The sequence below is a fragment of the Fusarium vanettenii genome (genome assembly GCF_000151355.1).
Source record: "Fusarium vanettenii 77-13-4 chromosome 7 genomic scaffold NECHAsca_9_chr7_10_0, whole genome shotgun sequence".
Taxonomy (NCBI): domain Eukaryota; kingdom Fungi; phylum Ascomycota; class Sordariomycetes; order Hypocreales; family Nectriaceae; genus Fusarium; species Fusarium vanettenii.
The window spans coordinates 1,075,895-1,093,532 of record NW_003315875.1 but is presented as its reverse complement, the minus strand read 5'-3'; the positions used below and the strand labels follow the sequence as shown (position 1 = coordinate 1,093,532).

At 50.7% G+C, this 17,638-nt stretch overlaps 8 protein-coding genes across 8 annotated transcripts; 5 read left to right on the top strand and 3 right to left on the bottom strand.

Moving 5' to 3' along the window:
* Positions 1 to 341: 341 nt before the first annotated feature.
* NECHADRAFT_82902 (uncharacterized protein) lies at positions 342 to 1,162 on the top strand (the record flags this gene model as incomplete). The annotated part of the gene is made up of 2 exons (XM_003049441.1): positions 342 to 708; positions 984 to 1,162. The coding sequence occupies 2 exons, from the start codon at positions 342 to 344 to the stop codon at positions 1,160 to 1,162; spliced, it is 546 nt and encodes a 181-aa protein (XP_003049487.1).
* A 1,362-nt stretch (positions 1,163 to 2,524) lies between these two features.
* NECHADRAFT_95076 (uncharacterized protein) lies at positions 2,525 to 3,055 on the top strand (the record flags this gene model as incomplete). The annotated part of the gene is made up of 3 exons (XM_003049440.1): positions 2,525 to 2,653; positions 2,703 to 2,860; positions 2,926 to 3,055. The coding sequence occupies 3 exons, from the start codon at positions 2,525 to 2,527 to the stop codon at positions 3,053 to 3,055; spliced, it is 417 nt and encodes a 138-aa protein (XP_003049486.1).
* Positions 3,056 to 3,536: 481 nt separating this feature from the next.
* On the bottom strand, positions 3,537 to 5,512 carry NECHADRAFT_82900 (uncharacterized protein; the record flags this gene model as incomplete). Its single annotated transcript, XM_003049194.1, has 7 exons — positions 3,537 to 3,663; positions 3,726 to 4,125; positions 4,179 to 4,674; positions 4,723 to 4,849; positions 4,901 to 5,023; positions 5,090 to 5,457; positions 5,489 to 5,512. The coding sequence occupies 7 exons, from the start codon at positions 5,510 to 5,512 to the stop codon at positions 3,537 to 3,539; spliced, it is 1,665 nt and encodes a 554-aa protein (XP_003049240.1).
* Positions 5,513 to 6,295: 783 nt separating this feature from the next.
* On the top strand, positions 6,296 to 7,600 carry NECHADRAFT_45329 (uncharacterized protein; the record flags this gene model as incomplete). Its single annotated transcript, XM_003049439.1, has 4 exons — positions 6,296 to 6,439; positions 6,493 to 7,344; positions 7,398 to 7,514; positions 7,571 to 7,600. The coding sequence occupies 4 exons, from the start codon at positions 6,296 to 6,298 to the stop codon at positions 7,598 to 7,600; spliced, it is 1,143 nt and encodes a 380-aa protein (XP_003049485.1).
* A 526-nt stretch (positions 7,601 to 8,126) lies between these two features.
* On the top strand, positions 8,127 to 10,532 carry NECHADRAFT_82898 (uncharacterized protein; the record flags this gene model as incomplete). The annotated part of the gene is made up of 2 exons (XM_003049438.1): positions 8,127 to 8,438; positions 8,541 to 10,532. 2 exons carry the CDS (start codon positions 8,127 to 8,129, stop codon positions 10,530 to 10,532), a joined length of 2,304 nt encoding a protein of 767 aa, XP_003049484.1.
* Positions 10,533 to 11,354: 822 nt separating this feature from the next.
* On the top strand, positions 11,355 to 12,624 carry NECHADRAFT_44930 (uncharacterized protein; the record flags this gene model as incomplete). The annotated part of the gene is made up of 2 exons (XM_003049437.1): positions 11,355 to 11,651; positions 11,710 to 12,624. The coding sequence occupies 2 exons, from the start codon at positions 11,355 to 11,357 to the stop codon at positions 12,622 to 12,624; spliced, it is 1,212 nt and encodes a 403-aa protein (XP_003049483.1).
* Positions 12,625 to 13,232: 608 nt separating this feature from the next.
* NECHADRAFT_45494 (uncharacterized protein) lies at positions 13,233 to 15,216 on the bottom strand (the record flags this gene model as incomplete). The annotated part of the gene is made up of 5 exons (XM_003049193.1): positions 13,233 to 14,258; positions 14,305 to 14,443; positions 14,496 to 14,584; positions 14,766 to 15,104; positions 15,154 to 15,216. Coding segments are annotated over 5 exons (1,656 nt in total), but the record flags the coding sequence as incomplete, so codon positions are not given.
* Positions 15,217 to 15,612: 396 nt separating this feature from the next.
* On the bottom strand, positions 15,613 to 17,205 carry NECHADRAFT_45286 (uncharacterized protein; the record flags this gene model as incomplete). Its single annotated transcript, XM_003049192.1, has 2 exons — positions 15,613 to 16,703; positions 16,923 to 17,205. 2 exons carry the CDS (start codon positions 17,203 to 17,205, stop codon positions 15,613 to 15,615), a joined length of 1,374 nt encoding a protein of 457 aa, XP_003049238.1.
* Positions 17,206 to 17,638: the final 433 nt, after the last annotated feature.

The following is a 17,638-nucleotide window of genomic DNA, read 5'->3' as shown; positions in this document are numbered from 1 at the left end:
CTTGCTTGCTTGAACTCAACAGAATCGAACTAAGCTTGCGCAGGGCTAGGGCAGTCAAAGCCGGCGGCGAGATAAAGGCTGCCAGTGTCGTGTTGCTGTTGGGTGTACTGGCAGACTCCAGGTATCTGCCGCCACTGCCCTGACGTTTGAGACAATTGTAATGCCTGGTACGAGCTGACAAGATCCGCGCGCCAAAGGTAGTAAAGGTGTAGGTGAGCTCCCATGGCTCCACCGACACAGGTGACGCGTCAAATCCAGGGTTGACGATATATGTAGTTTCTGGGGGATATTGGCTCGTGGTGGAGGGGGAAGGCTCAGCAGTAGTAGCCTCGGCGGTAGAAATGGCGGTAGTTACGGTGATAAACTCGGAAGAGGACGCGGTAGAAGAATCGGTGATAGATACAGTGGCAGGTGTTTTGACGGACTCAGTCGCAGACAGAGTAGTGGACTCGGTGGAAGAAACCTCAGTTCTGACAGTGCTGGACTCGGTCGAGGATTCGGAAGCCTCTGTTTACGTCTCTGAGGCCGAGGTTTCAGTCGTCAAGGAAGAAATAGTCGCACTCAATGTCGCGGTCGAGCTCGAAACTGTCAAACTCTCGGTTGAGCTGGACTGGGGCCTGCACGGACTGGCATTTGACCCCGACAGCATCAAAACTGCCATACAGGCAGTGACGAATGCTTGGGAAACCATAGGGAGCGTAAAAGAATGTATGTGGTGGAATAAGGAGAAAAGAGCGTGTGCAGCCATACGGGGGACAGTTGAAGTTTTGAGAAGGTAGGTTATACCTATGCCGATTCTCCATTGCGCTAGAGGAGGCAGCGCGATCGCTTCCATGAAATCAACAGGCTGATTGACCGCGCCAGGGCTGTCAAGAGTTGACTATTTGGTACGTCCAGGTCTAATGCCAATAGTTCAGCCATTTTTATTAGTCTCCTGTCAAGGTCCGCTGTACACTTGAGTAAATGACCACACTGTCTTGTAGTTTTTCTGGTGTCGGGTACATCAGACCTTAACATTTTCCGTACCTGCATAGCACTAACCAAGCCAACAAAACGTGGCTCACCCAGAAATGACCTCAGGGGAACGATTCAACCGGCCGATTCAGCCACCGCTGTCACTAAAGATGACTTCCCAGACAAAAACCAAAATCACAGCGCATGATAAATTGTCAAAACCAAAGATAACTCAAATAAAAAGCCCATGGATGGAGGTGAGCAACGTCCAAGTCAAGATAAGAACCTTGAATCAAAGCTTAGACCAGAGCGAAGAAATCGCAAGGAAGCAGGAACCGTTAAGGGAGAAGGATATAAAGATCAGGAATATCGAACTATAAGTGCGGTAGAAGCAGGCGAATTCGCAAAGAGGGAAGACTATGTAGAGAGAAAGGAGAAAGAATTAGCCAAATTGAAGGCAGGAATTAAAGATCCAGACAGTGAAAAATTCAATTGGATCAAGCATCAACACGAAGAGGAAAAGGAAAGACGGGAGAAGCTCAGGAAGAAGATAGTTCAAGAAAATGAAAAATAATCGGCCTGACCCTTCAACTGCAACAATTGGGGGACGAAATTCGAAAGGGAGAGGAATCAAAGGGAAAGCCTATATTCAAGGGAACGCAGCAGGTACAGGCTCGGCACAAAGAGAAGGAGGATCAGTCCTCTATAACGAACGGTTCAAAGTTGAAAATTAAGGGGGAAAACGGAGCTTCGATGAATAAGAATCAAGTCTGATAAAATCGAGACTAGGGGAAGAGAGATTGAGTCTAAGGAAGAAAATGTGCAGAGTCAAGATGCTATGGGGGTGCCTCCCGAGAGGGCCGGCGGTTGGGTAGTCAGGCAGCTCAGCAGAGATCCCAATAGAAATTAGGAATTGAAACCGAGCAGAAATGAAAGTCTGCGGGCCTTGGCGGGCTGCCGTCGCACTCAAGTCCGAGAACCCCAGGTCCGAAGGAAGCGGCATTTCTTGTCCCTTGCTAGCTCAGCCCGAAGCACGGCATGGCATGCATAATAACCCACTCTTAGTACCTATCCGTCGATATCGTCGCATCGGATTCCTCGGCAGTCCGTATTCTCGGTCCGTCGGTCTTCGTAATTACTTTAAATAAAAGAAGTCAGATGCTGACAGGGTGTGGTTTCAGGAGCTGAGCCCCTGGGCTGAGTAAGATGTCGATCCTTTGTCAGTCCGAACACGCCAATCAGATAAGATTCTTCTACGGCGGTGCAGTCACTGCCTCGATCGTCAGTGTTAATTAAGGTTTTACCCAATAGAAGATGTCTATGTTGGTTCTCCAGCGATGCGTTGTCAAGCCGCACCCTTGTTTATAGTGATCCTGCAATCATAGGGCTATCACCAGATGTAACAGAACTTTGCCAGATAGAAAAGTATAAAAGCAAGCCTTCCAATTCCAATCTGTCTACCTTTTACTCACAGTACAAGCACATCTAGACGCTCAGTTGCAAGACTCTTACACGTTTTACCTCTTTCACCAACCCTGATAATTCCATCACCATCCCCAACACCGTCAACATGGTCAACTACCTCACTTCCGTTGCTCTTCTTCTCACTCTCGCTACCTCGACTCTTGCTGTTCCTCAAGGCCTCGAAGCGCGTGCTCCGAGCTGTATGGACAACCTCCCTGGAAACACACTGGCCAATGTACGTCTGCATTACAAAAACTCATTCACAATCACTGACCCTCGGACAGATCAATGAAGCAGTAGAGTGCATCAACTACCTCGCCAGTCTGGGCAACCAGGCATGCACGGCTGGCGTCGGCGGCCAATCCTTCTGCAGACGCGGAAACACCCAAATTACTGGCATTGCTGTTGGCCTTCCCAGTGACCGAACTGCTACCTCGCCTTGGTGAGTCGAAGGCGCCCCTCATTTGCAGACGATTTGTGGTGGGCCACTGCTAACTTCTTCAATAGCCAGGCTGTCGCTCGGGGTGCTGGATTGGTCATGGACAGGTGCTCCAGGGCCGATGGCAAGGTCAGGGGCCAGAACCCTGCTTGGGGTAATGGAAACCTAATGGTTGATATCCGCACGGTTCCTCAGTAGGGGAGGAGTATTCTATCCTGAATACTGTGTTTCAAGACCTACGATGGCGTCTATTGGCTCTTCACATATATTCCTGTGTTTTTCTATTCTCTTGGAGCTGCTCAAGCCCCATCTTCCACTTTTTTTATTCAATACTTGCTAGATAGTTCAAATTAGACCGAGCCGATCCAACTTCGTCCACTACTGGTACAGTCAACAGTGATGAGTATATAAAGGCTTCCAATGTCTACCTACGGTTGGTCGTACGTGCAGGTCGTTGACATGCGTTGCCACTACTCAGTTTGGGCCACTTGCACCGCTACCGCGCCAACTTGAGCTTTCGTTTGGTAGATACATAACATCCTGCCCGACCTTGCACAATTCATCAGGTAATCAGTACCTGGAAGTCTTTTGGATCTACGGAGTTCTCAAGTTACTATTAAGCGACGCTTGACCCACCAGTCAGTCGGTTGAGGAAGAAGTAAGCGTAGAGGTCCCATTTCTACAGCTTATGCACGCTGCTATCCTTCGTCCATCGCCGGAACGTCTTTCCGTAGAAATAAAACATAACACCAAAGAGACACCACACTACAGTAAGAGCCATGTTTACCATAAAGGCGTTGATGAAGCTGCGGAACGACACGTTAGTTCATATTGGCGATGACTAGGTAGTTAGAGGAGGGATGCTTACCCATCGGCTTCTGTCCAAGGCGTAATAAACTTGCCCATACCGTACCCCCAAAGATTCTTGTTAACAGTTATGGCGACAAAAAGTGATCCTGCAACGGGCTTGTAACTATCAATGGCGTACGTGCTGCTGATGCTCGGGAGTGCCGCAACTTGGATGCCCGCTGTGGAATAACCCAGCACGACGATGACCTGCCATGGCCATTTGTACTGGTACCCAATAGCCGTGATAATGTGACCAAAGGCCATGATCAGAACATAGGGTATCATGGCTGGCAGGCGCATTTCAGGTTCCCGGATACCATTGTTTCGAGCCGTAGCTCGAGAAGAAACCCAGTCACTGAATGGGCCAGCCGTCGCGAGGCCTATCAAAGCCCCAACAAAGAGCGAGAAGTTAGTAAAACCTGCCCGCCCTGTTAGCATAGGCCTCATATTGCATTTCGTCAAGTAGACTTACCAATGTTTTGCGAGCTCATGTTGTAAGGAGGCGCTGAAAAGACCTGTGTCTGGGTCAAGTTGAGAATCAAGATGAAGCTACAGCTCCAGCTGACGACAAAAGACGCAAAGAGCACAATCGGAAAGGTAAACAGCTTCCAAGGAATCCAGACTTCGTAGAGGACGGATCGAAAGGTGGATGCATTCGGCTGAAACAGCTTCCACTGCTGTCGGCTCGGCTTCCCCTTTCCAAGACAAGGGTCCCTGTCGGCATTGAACTCGCTTCTATTGCATCCGTCTTCGGCCTCTTGCTTCTCCTGATGCTCAACTTCTAGGACTTTGGAGGAGGTCTCGGGTGGGATGGACTGGCCCTCAGTGGTTTCATCACGGCTGAACATGGTCTCGGGGAAGCCAAGGATAATTGTGATGAGAGATGCGGCCGTCATGGCGGCGTTGAGCCACCAGAAGGAGGGCCAGCCAGTGTGGTCAGCCATGGCGCCGGCGATGATGGGTGCGACCTGGAAATGTTAGGTTACGGAAAGCTGCGGCATTTTGGCGGGACATACGATCAAAGCTCCAGTATAGAGAACCCAATACATAGTGTTCCACTTGCCGCGGTCATGGAGGAAGAAGATGTCTGCGATGACACTCGGCTGAATGGTCTCTCCGGGGCCTGCACCAATACCGCTTACACTAAAATGCCGTTTAGTAGTTGAGCTTCGATATCGTCGTACTCAAACTTACATAGCAGCACCCATGAATCCGTTATATGTTGTAGCCTTCGCTCGCCAGATATGAGACGCAAGACAAACGATCTGAGAGAAGATCAAGACAGGGCGTCTGCCAAAGGACGTGGAAATCGGGACCCTGTCAGATCATTCATCAGTAAGTACCAGCCAAAGATGCCAGCTCTCTCCCGCTATGTCCACTTACCAGAAGAAGTTGCTAAAGCCAAGTACCAAGATGGTCACACCAGTAAACTGAATGACGTTGGTCAAGGAAGTATTGTAGTCTTCCATCAGATAGCCAAACATGGGCCCGAGAGCCAGCGGCGCGAAGCCCTGTGTGAAGCTCATGGTCGACACGGCAACAAGAGCAGAGACCTTCCAACGCGTGCTCCAGTTGAGGGGGTCGTGAGGCGAGCTAGAGGGCTGGGGGACGAGCACACGGTGGGATTTGTCCTCGCTCTTGACGAAGTGATGGCTTCCGATGTCTGCCATGATCTCGGTGCCGGGGAGGATCTCGATGTCGAGCTCATTCTGGATCTGCTCCAACTCCTGAAGAGGGTTAATGGGAGCTTGCTGAGGGTGTTTTGGAGCTGGTTCAACATACCGCCTGGCGGGAGTCCGTCGCCATGGTAGTGGTTGCGGGATGACCGACAGCTTTGTGATGGGATCGTTGAATGGGGCAATACACCTCAGCGAGCTGCATGAACGGGAACAAGAAGATTGAGACACGGTATGGATAGCCTCTTATATTTGATTGTTCTCTAATGAATAAGATCTCGGTGCAACTTCTGGCGTATTACCACGAGTCATGCTTCGGTGACGCTACTCGGAACGCTTCCGAGGGTACCCAAGTATATCGTCTCGCGATTACTATCGCCGCAACCCCAAACGTCCAAGCCAAGTGAAATCAACGATACATCACTCCCTATCTTCCCTGACGCTCGAGCCCCTTGCGCTGGACCGAAGTGCCCCACCAGTTGAGCCAAGGCCAATCATGGCACGATCGGATATTCGGATGTCCGGATATGAGCTCAGAACCTCCACATCCCCGGATTAACCCCAGACTGTTCCCCGGAATCTACACTTCCCCGCTCTCGATCCTAAGCTGAAGTGACGAGGCGCAGGTCTAGATTGTATTTGCTGAGGTGTTATTTGTCAGTGAGTTGCGGGCGTCGAGGGGTTGAGGGTCGGAAAGCCGTTCCGCGATACCGAGCAGGTCAGTCGGTTTTAGATCTGGATAGCGTGACTGGTGGCATGCGACGTGAGTTCTACCTGAGAACTGATGAACGCCATGTACATATAAGCCCATCTACGAGCTCGTCGTTTGGATTCACTTCAGCCAAGCCCTTGTACACATCCAAGTCTCTGTTCAGTGCCATATTATCGGTCTTATTTCACAAGTTCCTACACCATGACATCACCCACCAACATCGCCACAGAGGCGCTTGTCACCGAGAAACCGGGTGACAAGTTTGAGATGAAGCCTATCATTCTAGATGAGGTCCGGGGAGACGAAGTGCTTGTCGAGATGAAGTATTCCGGTATTTGCCACACAGTATGCCATTCTTTGCTACCCCCCTGCCAACTCAGGCAACTTACTCTGCTCAGGATGTTCTTCTACAGAACGGCCTTATTCCTGGAGTCGAATACCCTGCCATCTTTGGCCATGAAGGCGCGGGTATTATCCGTGCCCTTGGCAGCGACATCAAGGACAAGTCCCTCCAAGTCGGCGACCATGTCCTCCTCTCCTTCAACGTCTGCGGCAAGTGCAAGAAGTGCGTTGCGGGCAAACCATCCTTCTGCCACATCCACTCCCCTGTGAATGTTGGTTCAGTTCGCCTCTCTGACGGCTCGACTCCCGCTCGGCTTGAGGACGGCCGGTCTGTGCGGAGTCAGTTCTTTGGCCACTCTTCCTTCGCGAGGGTGTCGGTCGTGGCCGAGAGAAGCGTTGTCAAGTGCCCATACCCCGAATCTCTGCCATACTACGCCCCTCTGGGCTGCGGCTTTCAGACAGGAGCCGGCACGGTACTCAACGCGCTCAAGCCGGACAAGACCCAGACAGTAGTCATCTTTGGCATGGGGAGCGTCGGTATCGCTGCTCTTATGGCTGCGGCGTACCTTCAGGTCAAGCAGCTTGTGGCGGTGGATGTTGTGGATGATAAGCTGGCCAATGCCAAGGAGTTCGGTGCTACGCATGTCGTGAACTCAAGGACATGTGGCGAGGGCGGCATCGAGGCCAAGATCAGAGAGATTACAGATGGCGGAGCCGACTTTGCTATTGACTGCACAGGCTTGATCCCCGTTATCGAGTCACTATTCGGCTGTCTTGCACCAGGAGGTACGGCGACTAGTGTTGGTGTGCCACCACCTAATGCCGTTGTCAGAATCGAACCCCAGACGTTTCTGCTTGAGAATAAGCGATATGTTGGTGTTGTTGAAGGTGGTTCAAATCCCCAAAAGGTGAGCATTTGACAAACTCCAGTCAGGCCGGCTAGTCCCTAACATGCAGATAGTTCATTCCCGAGTTGATGGAGCTTCATCGACAAGGCCATTTCCCAGTCGAGAAACTATGTACTGTTTACTCGATCAAGGACTTTGAGAAGGCATTGGCCGATATGCGCGGGGGCAAGGTAAGTTGCCAAATCCATTGTGTTATCTGGCAGATACTGATGTTCTGCATGAACAGGTCGTGAAGCCGATTATTCACTGGGATTGAGATTAAGTTCTTTACGGTAGCGGCGAACTATGAGTAGAAATTAGACATAGATTTAACAAGTGTCTTGTTACATGTTCCCAAGGCGTCATACGATATGGCCGACCAGTTCTGCATCAACCACTCTGTAGCTTATGGCACCTTTGGCGGCGCAGCACAAGGCAAATGTGGCGTAGAATGCCTTACTCGGTTGTCCAATCCAATGCCTGTAAGCTTGACACCCTCTTGGAATATCCGGTGAGGGCCTCAGGCAAGGTGGCGTTGAGCATCCAATGAGCACCTCTGGCAGATGTACCAAGGGTTTCATATCTCTCACTCAGCCAGTGATAAAATGCAATTCGATGCAACTGATCATATGAGTACTCTCACACTGGCTGCCTTGCAGCTGTTGCCTTCTGTCCCCGCTTCGTAAATCACAATTCCACGCGGCTGTCTTTGTTCCAAATTCCAGTTTCTTTGCCTTATTTATTTAGGCCATTATCTCGCCCCTCTTCAAGTCATACAAGCTAGCAGACGGCAGTCAGTCAAAATGTCAATCCAAGTCACGACCGCCCCCGGTGCCCTAGTCGCCTTGGGCCTGGGTGTCAGTGATGTTTCCACCCTTGTTGCCCTCGGCAGGAGAGTGGGAAACTGGTGGACTGCTGCAGACGGCGACAAGGAGTTTCTTTCCCTTCTTGAAGAAGACGCGTCAAGCATCCTCCAGCGTCGTGGGCTTCTCGATGTCCCATCCTTCAACAAGCGATGGAGCAAGCAGATTCAACTCCTTGCAAACGGTTGCCCCTTGCGACTGGAGGACCGTGACATTGAACAGGTTCTCAAAGACAGCAAAGCTCTCTTGCAGGTTAGCTTAACCGGTTTCCGCTTGCAATTCCTCATGCTGACGGGATAGGACTTGTCCCTTTTTACCAGCGTCATGACTTGTCTGGTCGCTGTGTTGGAACAGTTTGTCAAACAAGACCTTGTGAGAGACATTGTATACAACATACTCAAGTCTCTCTTAAAGCTTCACGAAAACGGAGAGGACATTCTCCGATCTCAGTACTCGTCTCGTCTCAACGCCTGGAGATCCACAGCCGTCCTGCGTGGCCTCAATCTAGCTGCGGACAAGTACCGTCAAGAGTTGGTTCGCAATGGCCATGTCATGAGCGGACTGTTGCCCAGGACAGAATCAAGACATGTTGAAGATTTCTTAACCTGGCTGCTCGGCTCTCACGAACCGTTCTTCAAGACTCCCTCATCTGACGTTGCTGGGATAGCCATTTGTTTATCCCAGCTAGGGATCGACATCATCGATGTCCAATTGGCCGAGTCCTTAGAAACAAGCCAACGCCCATGCACAGTCATTTACTCACCACAACCATTTCTTCACTCCATAACAACTCCAGAAGGCACAAGAGCCATTGTGGAGAGAGATGCCTCAATCACAGTTCCTCTCGAGTATCCGGAGGAGGCTGTGAGCGTTTTCCCCATTGGACATGACGCTCAAAACCGGTGCAGAATCGCTTGGAAAGAGGGGCGGAAAGCGGCAAAGGCCATTCGAATATCCGTTCAAGGGGCACGAACCAGTGGCAACATGTACCAGGAATATTACCAGTCTGCCAGAGGCCAACGCCCCTGGGAGGTCTCAGGCAGCTTGACGGCCCGACTAGAAGGATCCAAGCTAGTCTATGTCCTAACAGACTCTGGAACGCCTGCTGGAAGAGCTTCTGATGAGCTTTACCGTCTGGTGTTAGATTTCGGGTTCATTTCGAATCAAGAAATCGTAACGGGGCTTGAAAACTGCCTTGGAAACACCTTGACGAGCGTTCTATCGTGGCTCTCGACTACCACGAGCTCAGGCGAGTTTCATCTCGGCTCAGATATTTCTGATGCAGAGATGATTGATACACAGAAGGTGGACGCATTCTGCATCTTCCAGTCATTCATCATGGGATACTACTATGACATCTTTGGAAGACTTGTAGACACCTCCTCGTTGGCATCCCAAACAGTGGAAGGCTCCTGGGGTTTTCGATCAGCCGACTTTTTGAGGTACATGCGCTCTCATTCACTACGTACAATGCCCCCAGATTCGCCACGTATGCGGTCGTTCGGACAGGCGAGGCTTCTTCCTTTACTTTCCATGCTCTTCGTGGGTGGACATGCCACCGGCTACGATCCAGAGAAGGCAGAGGAAAGGTTTAGAAATGTAGACTGTTTGGGCATCATCGGGAAGCGCACTTTGATTGCCAACAGTCTACTGGGTAAATGTTCTTCTCCGCAACAAATCGGTTGCTTTACCCTTCTCGACGTTGACGTTGGCGGTATACCAAGAGACTTCAACGGATTAATCAAGCCGGGAGTCTTGTCCTCCGAGGTTCCCCTTGTGGATTGTCTTGACGATGGCTACGAGGAATTTGATATCCCCGAATCATCTCCACCGGATGATGTCACTTTCCATATCGAGGCGGATTGGGAAGCAAACCCAGACACGGTGTTGCTCTGTGTCAGATACAGAGGCCGTCGACTTGCAGCAATCTCCCCCATCCCCGCAGACTATCTCTTCTGCGACGCTTATGTGCCGCCAGAGGTTGGACCGCGACAAAGTGCCACCAGGAGCCGGCTCTATCAGGGTGTGGAGGCTGATATATCAGCCCTCTTGCGAGACCCCCCAGTTCTGCCATACTCGTACCGCCCTGAAGTCCCTGTCCTTTTTCAGGCGCTCAATCGCCCCGGCCTGCGCTACGCTGCCACTGCATTGTATGGGAGAAGATCGGATGTCAAAGTGGCAACAGATTGCGTCGAGAGGGCGAGAAATGCAGCAGCTGGGGCGTTTGGGGCCGGTGAGGTTGGGTTTGTAATTGTTGGTGGCTTGACGGGAACGGCGATGGGAGACGCCCCGATGGAGAGAGCCGATGTCCAGATTCTGCTCTATGAGATTCCAGTGAAGAACTAGGAGGCTACACTTGTAGTATGAGGGCACCCATAGCTGCTAGCCGTTGATGTTTTCATGCTCCTTTTAACACATTAAATTTGGCGGAAACACTCCTCTTGTCATACAGCCATAGGGTGTATCAACCACGCGCACAATGCAAAACTATCGTCCGGCCTGTGTCAAGCCCGGCACAAGAAAACAGCCACCTCCGTGCTCTGTACTTCAGGCGTCGGGCTATCGGCCGCCTAATGACGCCTGGTAATCAAACTCCAGAAGTAGCGATTGCGTGATCATGATACTCCGTCGTACGCGGCTTGTCCAACTGCAGGATACCAATCGGGAGTCGCGATGTGGTAGGGTGTTCCAGCCGATCCAACCGACCCAGCCGATGGTGGTGATGGCCTCACTGTTGTTGTAGTTGCACAGACGCCAGTTTCGAGTAACATCACATTCCCAGCCAGTAAAACTCTTTGGAATTACAGCGTCACAATGCATTGACCCTTTGAACCAAATATTTTACTGTTCTTACTCTCTGACTACCTTCCACTCTCAGCAACACAGCTCATCCAGCCGAGAGTGCGCGTTCCAGCCGATCCAACCGGCCACCACTCCAACCACTCGAAGGCAAGATGAAGCAACAACAATACGGAATTCAAAGGATGCATTCGGATCACGCAATAGCGGAGATTTGCACTCTTAAGGTCTACCATCAGATTTCCTAGAAGGATAAATAGGCCTCGCTCCCACCCTCATAATGTCTTGAGTAGACGAGTTGATAACTTACCATCCCATTCTCTACTCAAAAGTCTATTCATAACAGTATCATCATTCGCAATAATCATCATGGTTCCTGGACTTGTCGATGACACTTCCTCCTGGGTTGCACCCGGGAAAGTCAACAAGGATATCTTCCCAGACGGCTTCAAGACATCGGGTCAACATGAGCCTCTCTACTCCTGCATCCAGCCCTTTGACAAGTTCCCCAAGGAAATCACGGGCCCAACAGCTTGGAAGGCCGAACATTACAAGGAGAACCCCGAGAAGTGGACGCACTCGTTCACGGAGGAAGAGATTGCCGAGATTGGAGGTGCAGCTGATAACTTCATCCAATCTAGTGTGCCTCTGACGGGCATCACCAAGGTAAGCGAATCAAAACTTATCAAGGGATAAATACTGACATCTGTAGGACCTCTTCAAGCTTCCCAAGCTGGCTGCCTTTATGGCAAAGCTTCGCAAGAGACTGATTGACGGTGAGGGTTTCTGGCTGTTCAAGAACCTGCCCGTCCAGCAATGGGGTTTGCAGAAGTCAGCTACTGCATACATGGGTTTGGGTACTCATTTGGGCTACTTTGTCAGTCAAAACAGCCGTGGACACGTCCTCGGTCACGTCAAGGACCTCGGCGAGGATCCCACTCGAACCGACAAGGTTCGCATCTACCGGACCAACGCTAGACAGTTCTTCCACACCGACTCTGGAGACATTGTTGGCCTTTTGTGCATGGCCAAGTCCATGGAGGGCGGAGAATCAGATATCTGCTCCCAGCACCGCGTCTTCAACTGTCTGCAGCGTGAGAATCCCGATGTGGCCAAGCTCTTCTGTGAGCCCATCTGGTATGCAGACAGGAAGGGTGAGGTGTCAGATGGCCAGAAGCCTTGGATGCGTACTGCCGTCTTCTACCTTGAGAACGACCCCAATGGAACTCCACGCGTGTACGGCAAGTTTGATCCCAACAATGTCACATCACTGTGGCGATTCAACACCGGTCCGGACGCAAAGATTCCTCCTCTGTCAGAGGCCCAACTGCATGCTATGAAGGTACTGGAGGACACATGCAAGCGAGAGGCACTCCACATGATCCTTGACCCCGGTGACATCCAGTTCGTCAGCAACCAGCATGTGTTCCATGCTCGCACTGCGTACACGGACTACGCACCAGGTGCAAAGGATGAGAACGGAAACTTGAGGCCTCAGAGACATCTCATGCGGCTTTGGCTGTCCGTGCCTGTGGATGAGGGCGGATGGAAGCTGCCGTTCCCCGACATGCATGAGAAGAAGCGCGGTGGAATTCAGGTCAATGACAACCCTCCAAAGTGCCCTCTTGATGCGGAGTAGGCTTGGGGTGGACAGAATGGGTGACGGAACGAGTGCTAGCAAGCCATTGTGACAAAATTGTGTATTTTCAAAGTGTTTGATAATTTAAATTGCCATGCCATATGAAGCACCTTATGAGCTTGTTAATCCGAGTGATCTCTACTCTTGTCATAAACCCGCCTGCGGCATCCCTATCCATGATATTGGTCCATCACCAACCGTCCCTGAATCGAGGAGCATCTCTGCAAGTTGCCAGTCCTGGGCTATATCAGGAGCAAAGAAAAGATCCAAGTTTTGCTCAAATCCATGAAGATCTTGATCCAGTTGAGGAGGCTGCAGCGACACCTCCTCGGGTGGAACTGGGCTCTTGCGCACAGATACTACAGGAGCGTGGCCCTCGGGGATCTCGTTACGCGCCATACGGAAAATGGAAAGTGGATGGAGATCGGAGTCAGCTGCTCTCTGGGAGGGCGCCTCCACGCCATTCTGCGTGTCTCGGCTCGGGAAGGCCAAGTACGGATCGTCTAGGATGACACTTGGTAGGGGAAGAATATTGTTGGAGTCAACGCCTAACTTCTGAAGCATGCTCTCGGCTCCGCGGGACTATCACGCAAAGATTAGCACACTCCTCACACATGGGGTTGACCACTCACGAGGCTATCCGCCATGGCGTTGGTGGCACGCATCGTCTTAAGAGCCTTGAGGTTGCTCTGCAAGTATGGAATGGTGCTCAACACCAACTCTCGCTTGTCAAGGGCCATGGGATCTGTGACTTGAGTCAGGTAGTAGAGCATGACTCTATTGCTCTCGTAGGCAATCGTGGGGAACCACGTGTCGCCGATTATTCGAGGGCCATGTTGCTCTGCTTCCGCGACAATCGCGGCCAACGTACGAGCCACCTTGAACAATGCGTATTGCAAGTGGCGTTGGAAGTCATGTTGTTCCGGCGGGAAATGGAATGCGGATCGTAGCTTGAATAGTTCGGGGGTTCCAATGCGATAAAAGTCCAGCATGGTCTGATGGTAGGTGCAGTGAAAGAAACATAAAGCCCCAAGTTGTGATGACTCCTTGCGGAGGTAGATAGTTGAAGCCGTGAACTGAAGACTTGGCGGAAGGGACGTGTACCAGGCCTGTAATTCTCGATCCAGTTGTGCAAACTCCGAGTCTGGAAGCCATGGCGGCTTGGCTTGATCAAGGTGCTTGATGTACCATAGAACTCGCCGTCGTATCTCAAGGTGCTGGATGAGGTAACCCAACATACCCATGTTGCTGTCTATGTCAACTGGTATCTTATCAGGAGGGATGAAGTCGAGAGGTGAGCCGCTGAGTGTTCTTGTGATACATGGTCGTTCATGGAGAAAATTCCGCTCATGACACGGCAGCTGAATCCCGATGTGTTTCTCGAATACCAAGGTCAGCTGCTCGACACCGTTGCTGCAGAGAACGTCTGTGACATAGCAACTCCACATCAGGCGTCTTCGACACTCTCTAGCTGTTGTCGAGAGAGTGGCGTTGGGTGACTGGTTGAAAATGTCTGAGGAAAACTCCAGGTTCAGTTGCAGAGCTTGAGTCATTCTCGCCATCAAGGCGCTCAATACAAAGGCTTGGGTGAAGTTGGCCATGCGAAGAGCGTAGTCGTAAAGAAGTTGGGCAGTCTAGGAGAGTAAGCTAGTGGCCGAAAGCATCGGTGTATCCCCATACCATCAATCCATCAACCGAGATCTGATGCGTGTTTCCAAGGAGTAGACGCTCGGCTGTCGCAGCCCATTGCGAACCGGCTTTCAGAACAACTGATGTCGGTAGTTCTTGGACTGTATCACTGTACTCGAGCGCAAAGAATCTGAAGTTGGTGTGAGCAATTATGTATCGAAAGAGAATAGTTGAACACTTACAGCGCTCCTATAGTACACATAATGTGTAACAGGGCATCCTCTCGCAGATCAGAGTCTAACCTGTCGTTTAACTTCTGCATGAAGGATGGCTTGTGAATAAACGCGTAACATCGAAGTGGATGGAAATTTTGGAAATAGTTCTCAACTAGAACTTTGATATGCTTCCCATCAGGTAGCTCTGAAGAACTTAGCCTTGGAACTGTCAGTATGGTATCATTCATAAGGTGGATAGGGATGGCACCAGTCCAATTGAGCATTTGTCTCGTTGACCAGAGGAGACAGTATAGGGCCCCGATGGATAGAGTCGACGATATTAGCTCTGCTCCTAGAGATCGTTAGGCTACTTTCTTGACCTGACTGAGGTTGCCCATGTTGATTTGTGATGTCTTGATAAGAACATCGGATCTTGTTCTCACGACACCTCTGACATGAGGGCTGATCCGCAGAACTCCCCGAGCACCTGCATCTAGCAACTCGACAGTCGTTGCAAGATCTCCGATTTCGTTTCGTAGCTGCTCTTTTAGGTGCTGGCTGCGATTCAGAATAAGTACATTCGAGATGTAAGCTTTCGCAGTTGGCACACGTGTCTTGACGCTCATCACATTTGACCTGTTTGGCATCAGTGAAGGAAATCAATGAGATGTAAACAGTGTCTAACCTTGCGCGCCTTGCATGTATTGCAACCTAACAAGTATAAGTGAGTTTTCTTCTTTGTTAAGCTGCTTCTTTGGTTTGGTTTGCTTCATCTCCCCTCATGCAATTTCACTCACCAAACCTGGAACGCTTCTTCAGTTGTCGCGTCTCGCTAGACGCGTTGACTCTTTGTCGCTGAAGAGGCATCCTTCCTTGATTTATCGCTCCTATCAGATGGCATTCGCGCTGTCCGTTTGGCGCGGTTGTGCTCTTCAGAGACCTACGAAATGATGCGGGATTTAGGATGACGCTCATTCAGTTGCATATGACGTCATCGTTCCGGGAAGAGACGATTCTCATGTGAGACGTGAGAAGCGTAAACTTTCATGTGTCATCTCCTTACTTGGCCGGATTATACACCAAAGACACCTCAGGGATGAAATCGATTTTGTAAGTCTTACTTAGACAACTTAGAGAATGAACATCATTCAGCCGAAACCCCCTTGCTCCTCCGCTCCATCTCATCCATCAACGCCTTGTACTCTTTGTTATCCTCTCCCAATCCTAAATGCTCAGCATTCAGAACATCATTGTCCATAACCATTCCATATTTCTCATCAATCTCAACGTAGGGCCAGATGATATCTTCGTCCTCTGCCACCATCCTCCGCAGCCGAGCAATGCCCTCCTCTTCATCCTCAGGAGGCTTCCAATCTTCACCTTCATCAGCATAGTTCTCTTCCTCGGTCAATGGAGGAGATTTGGGATACTGATAGGTCACACGGATAGGCTTTTCTCCCGTCTCTCTGATGGCCTTCCAAAGTGAGGCCCAGGTCTTCAGCTCAAAGTCGTAGTCGTTGGTCTCTTCGGCCACGCATTTCTTGAGATGGATTTCTCTCAAGTTGCGGGGCTTCCCCTCGAGGAAAGGTAGCAGGACTGCCGGTGCAGCCATGTGTTGCAGATGAAGCACCTGCAGCTCTGGCAGTATCCCAGGGGGTAGCCTTAGAGAGTTGTGATTCAGAAAACCCCCATCGTGCGCGATAATCTTTAGTCGTTCGACATTCTTTGCATGGCGGAGCATGATTGAATATAGCTCCTTGAAAAAGTCGTTGAAACCGGGCAAGGTGTTAACATGCCATCCAGCTCCATTGTCGGCTCCATAAAGGTAAAGAGCCAGTTCTTTCAGGCCACCCAAGAACTTGGACCACTCGGGTGTCCTCCAGCTTGAGCTCTTTCTCGGCAAAAAGTCAAAGACTTCCAGGTGCTGGGTCTCGGAGAGATTCGCAACATCATGCCACATGTCTCTCAAGGCTGCTCGCCAGGTGTACCTTTCCTCTTTCTTCTCGACATCCTCCCAGTGTTCGGTATAGCTGCAAAAGTACATTCCAGAGTCGCAAAGATCGTTGTCATCCCAATCAGCTTCAATCTCAAAGTCTTCGACTCCCATGGTATGAATGCTGAGGATGGAACACCGTGGTAGGCCTTTGAACTGAATGAGGTCTTTCACGGCTAGAACATCGGCCGACTTTCTTGCCCAGACCGACTCGGGCGGGTTTTTCCAGTACCAGCGATCCTCTTCTTCCTCATTGTCGTTATTCTCCTCTTCTTCTTCCACCTCTTCCTTATCGTCCTCTGAGCCATTCTCACCATCTTCAGCATCACCTTCCTCAGGGTTATCATGATCAGGCTCCTCGTTGTCGGAGCCCTCATCAGCATTTCCGTTCTCTTGGCTTTCTTCATTTTCGTTCTCGTCCACGGCGTCCTCTGCGTTGTCCTCCATCTCTTCGTTGTCACCCATGTCCACGTCCTCCTCCTTGTTCGGATCTGGTTGACCCGGGAAAAAAGTGACGTGGAGGTGCAAGTTCAGAACATGGGAGCCAAACTTTTTAACGATGTCCTGCAGGATATGATCTTCAGGCAACGGACACTTGACCTTCAGGCCCCTGAACAGAAAAGGGGCCATTGCATTGCGGATCGTCGAGTTTGCCAGGCTAAAATTCTTCCTGTCATCGTGACCGAGATGTTCGGTGATGATGGACAGAAGCTCAGGTGGCAGGATATCCAGATGGCCAGTCATGATGAGAGTTTATCGTTTGAGGTGCTTTAAACTGCGGCCAGGTCTTTCAGAGGCACTCCAAGAGTCAATGGCTTTTATTGGCAACATGAACGAAGAGATTAATGCATCCAAAGATGGTCCATGACGAAGTTGTGCACGTTTGCCTAATCTCACTTCCTTCTGCACCAACAGAACTTCCTAGTGCTTATTGCAGCCTAGCCAACCCCGTCATCCTCGAATCACGGCCAATAAGAGCCAAGGTTTCAGATCCTCATCATTCGAGGGATGTGGCTGTGCGTGCGTGCGCGTGAAGCAACGACGCGTTCATCGCGTTAAGCCCCTGAAGCGCGTCCTTCGTTGAAATCCATGCATTAATCGGGGCGAGGGCGTTATTCCGCTTTCGTATTCCGCATTGAGACTTTCAGGTGGGGATCTCAATAGCTCGCAGTGATTC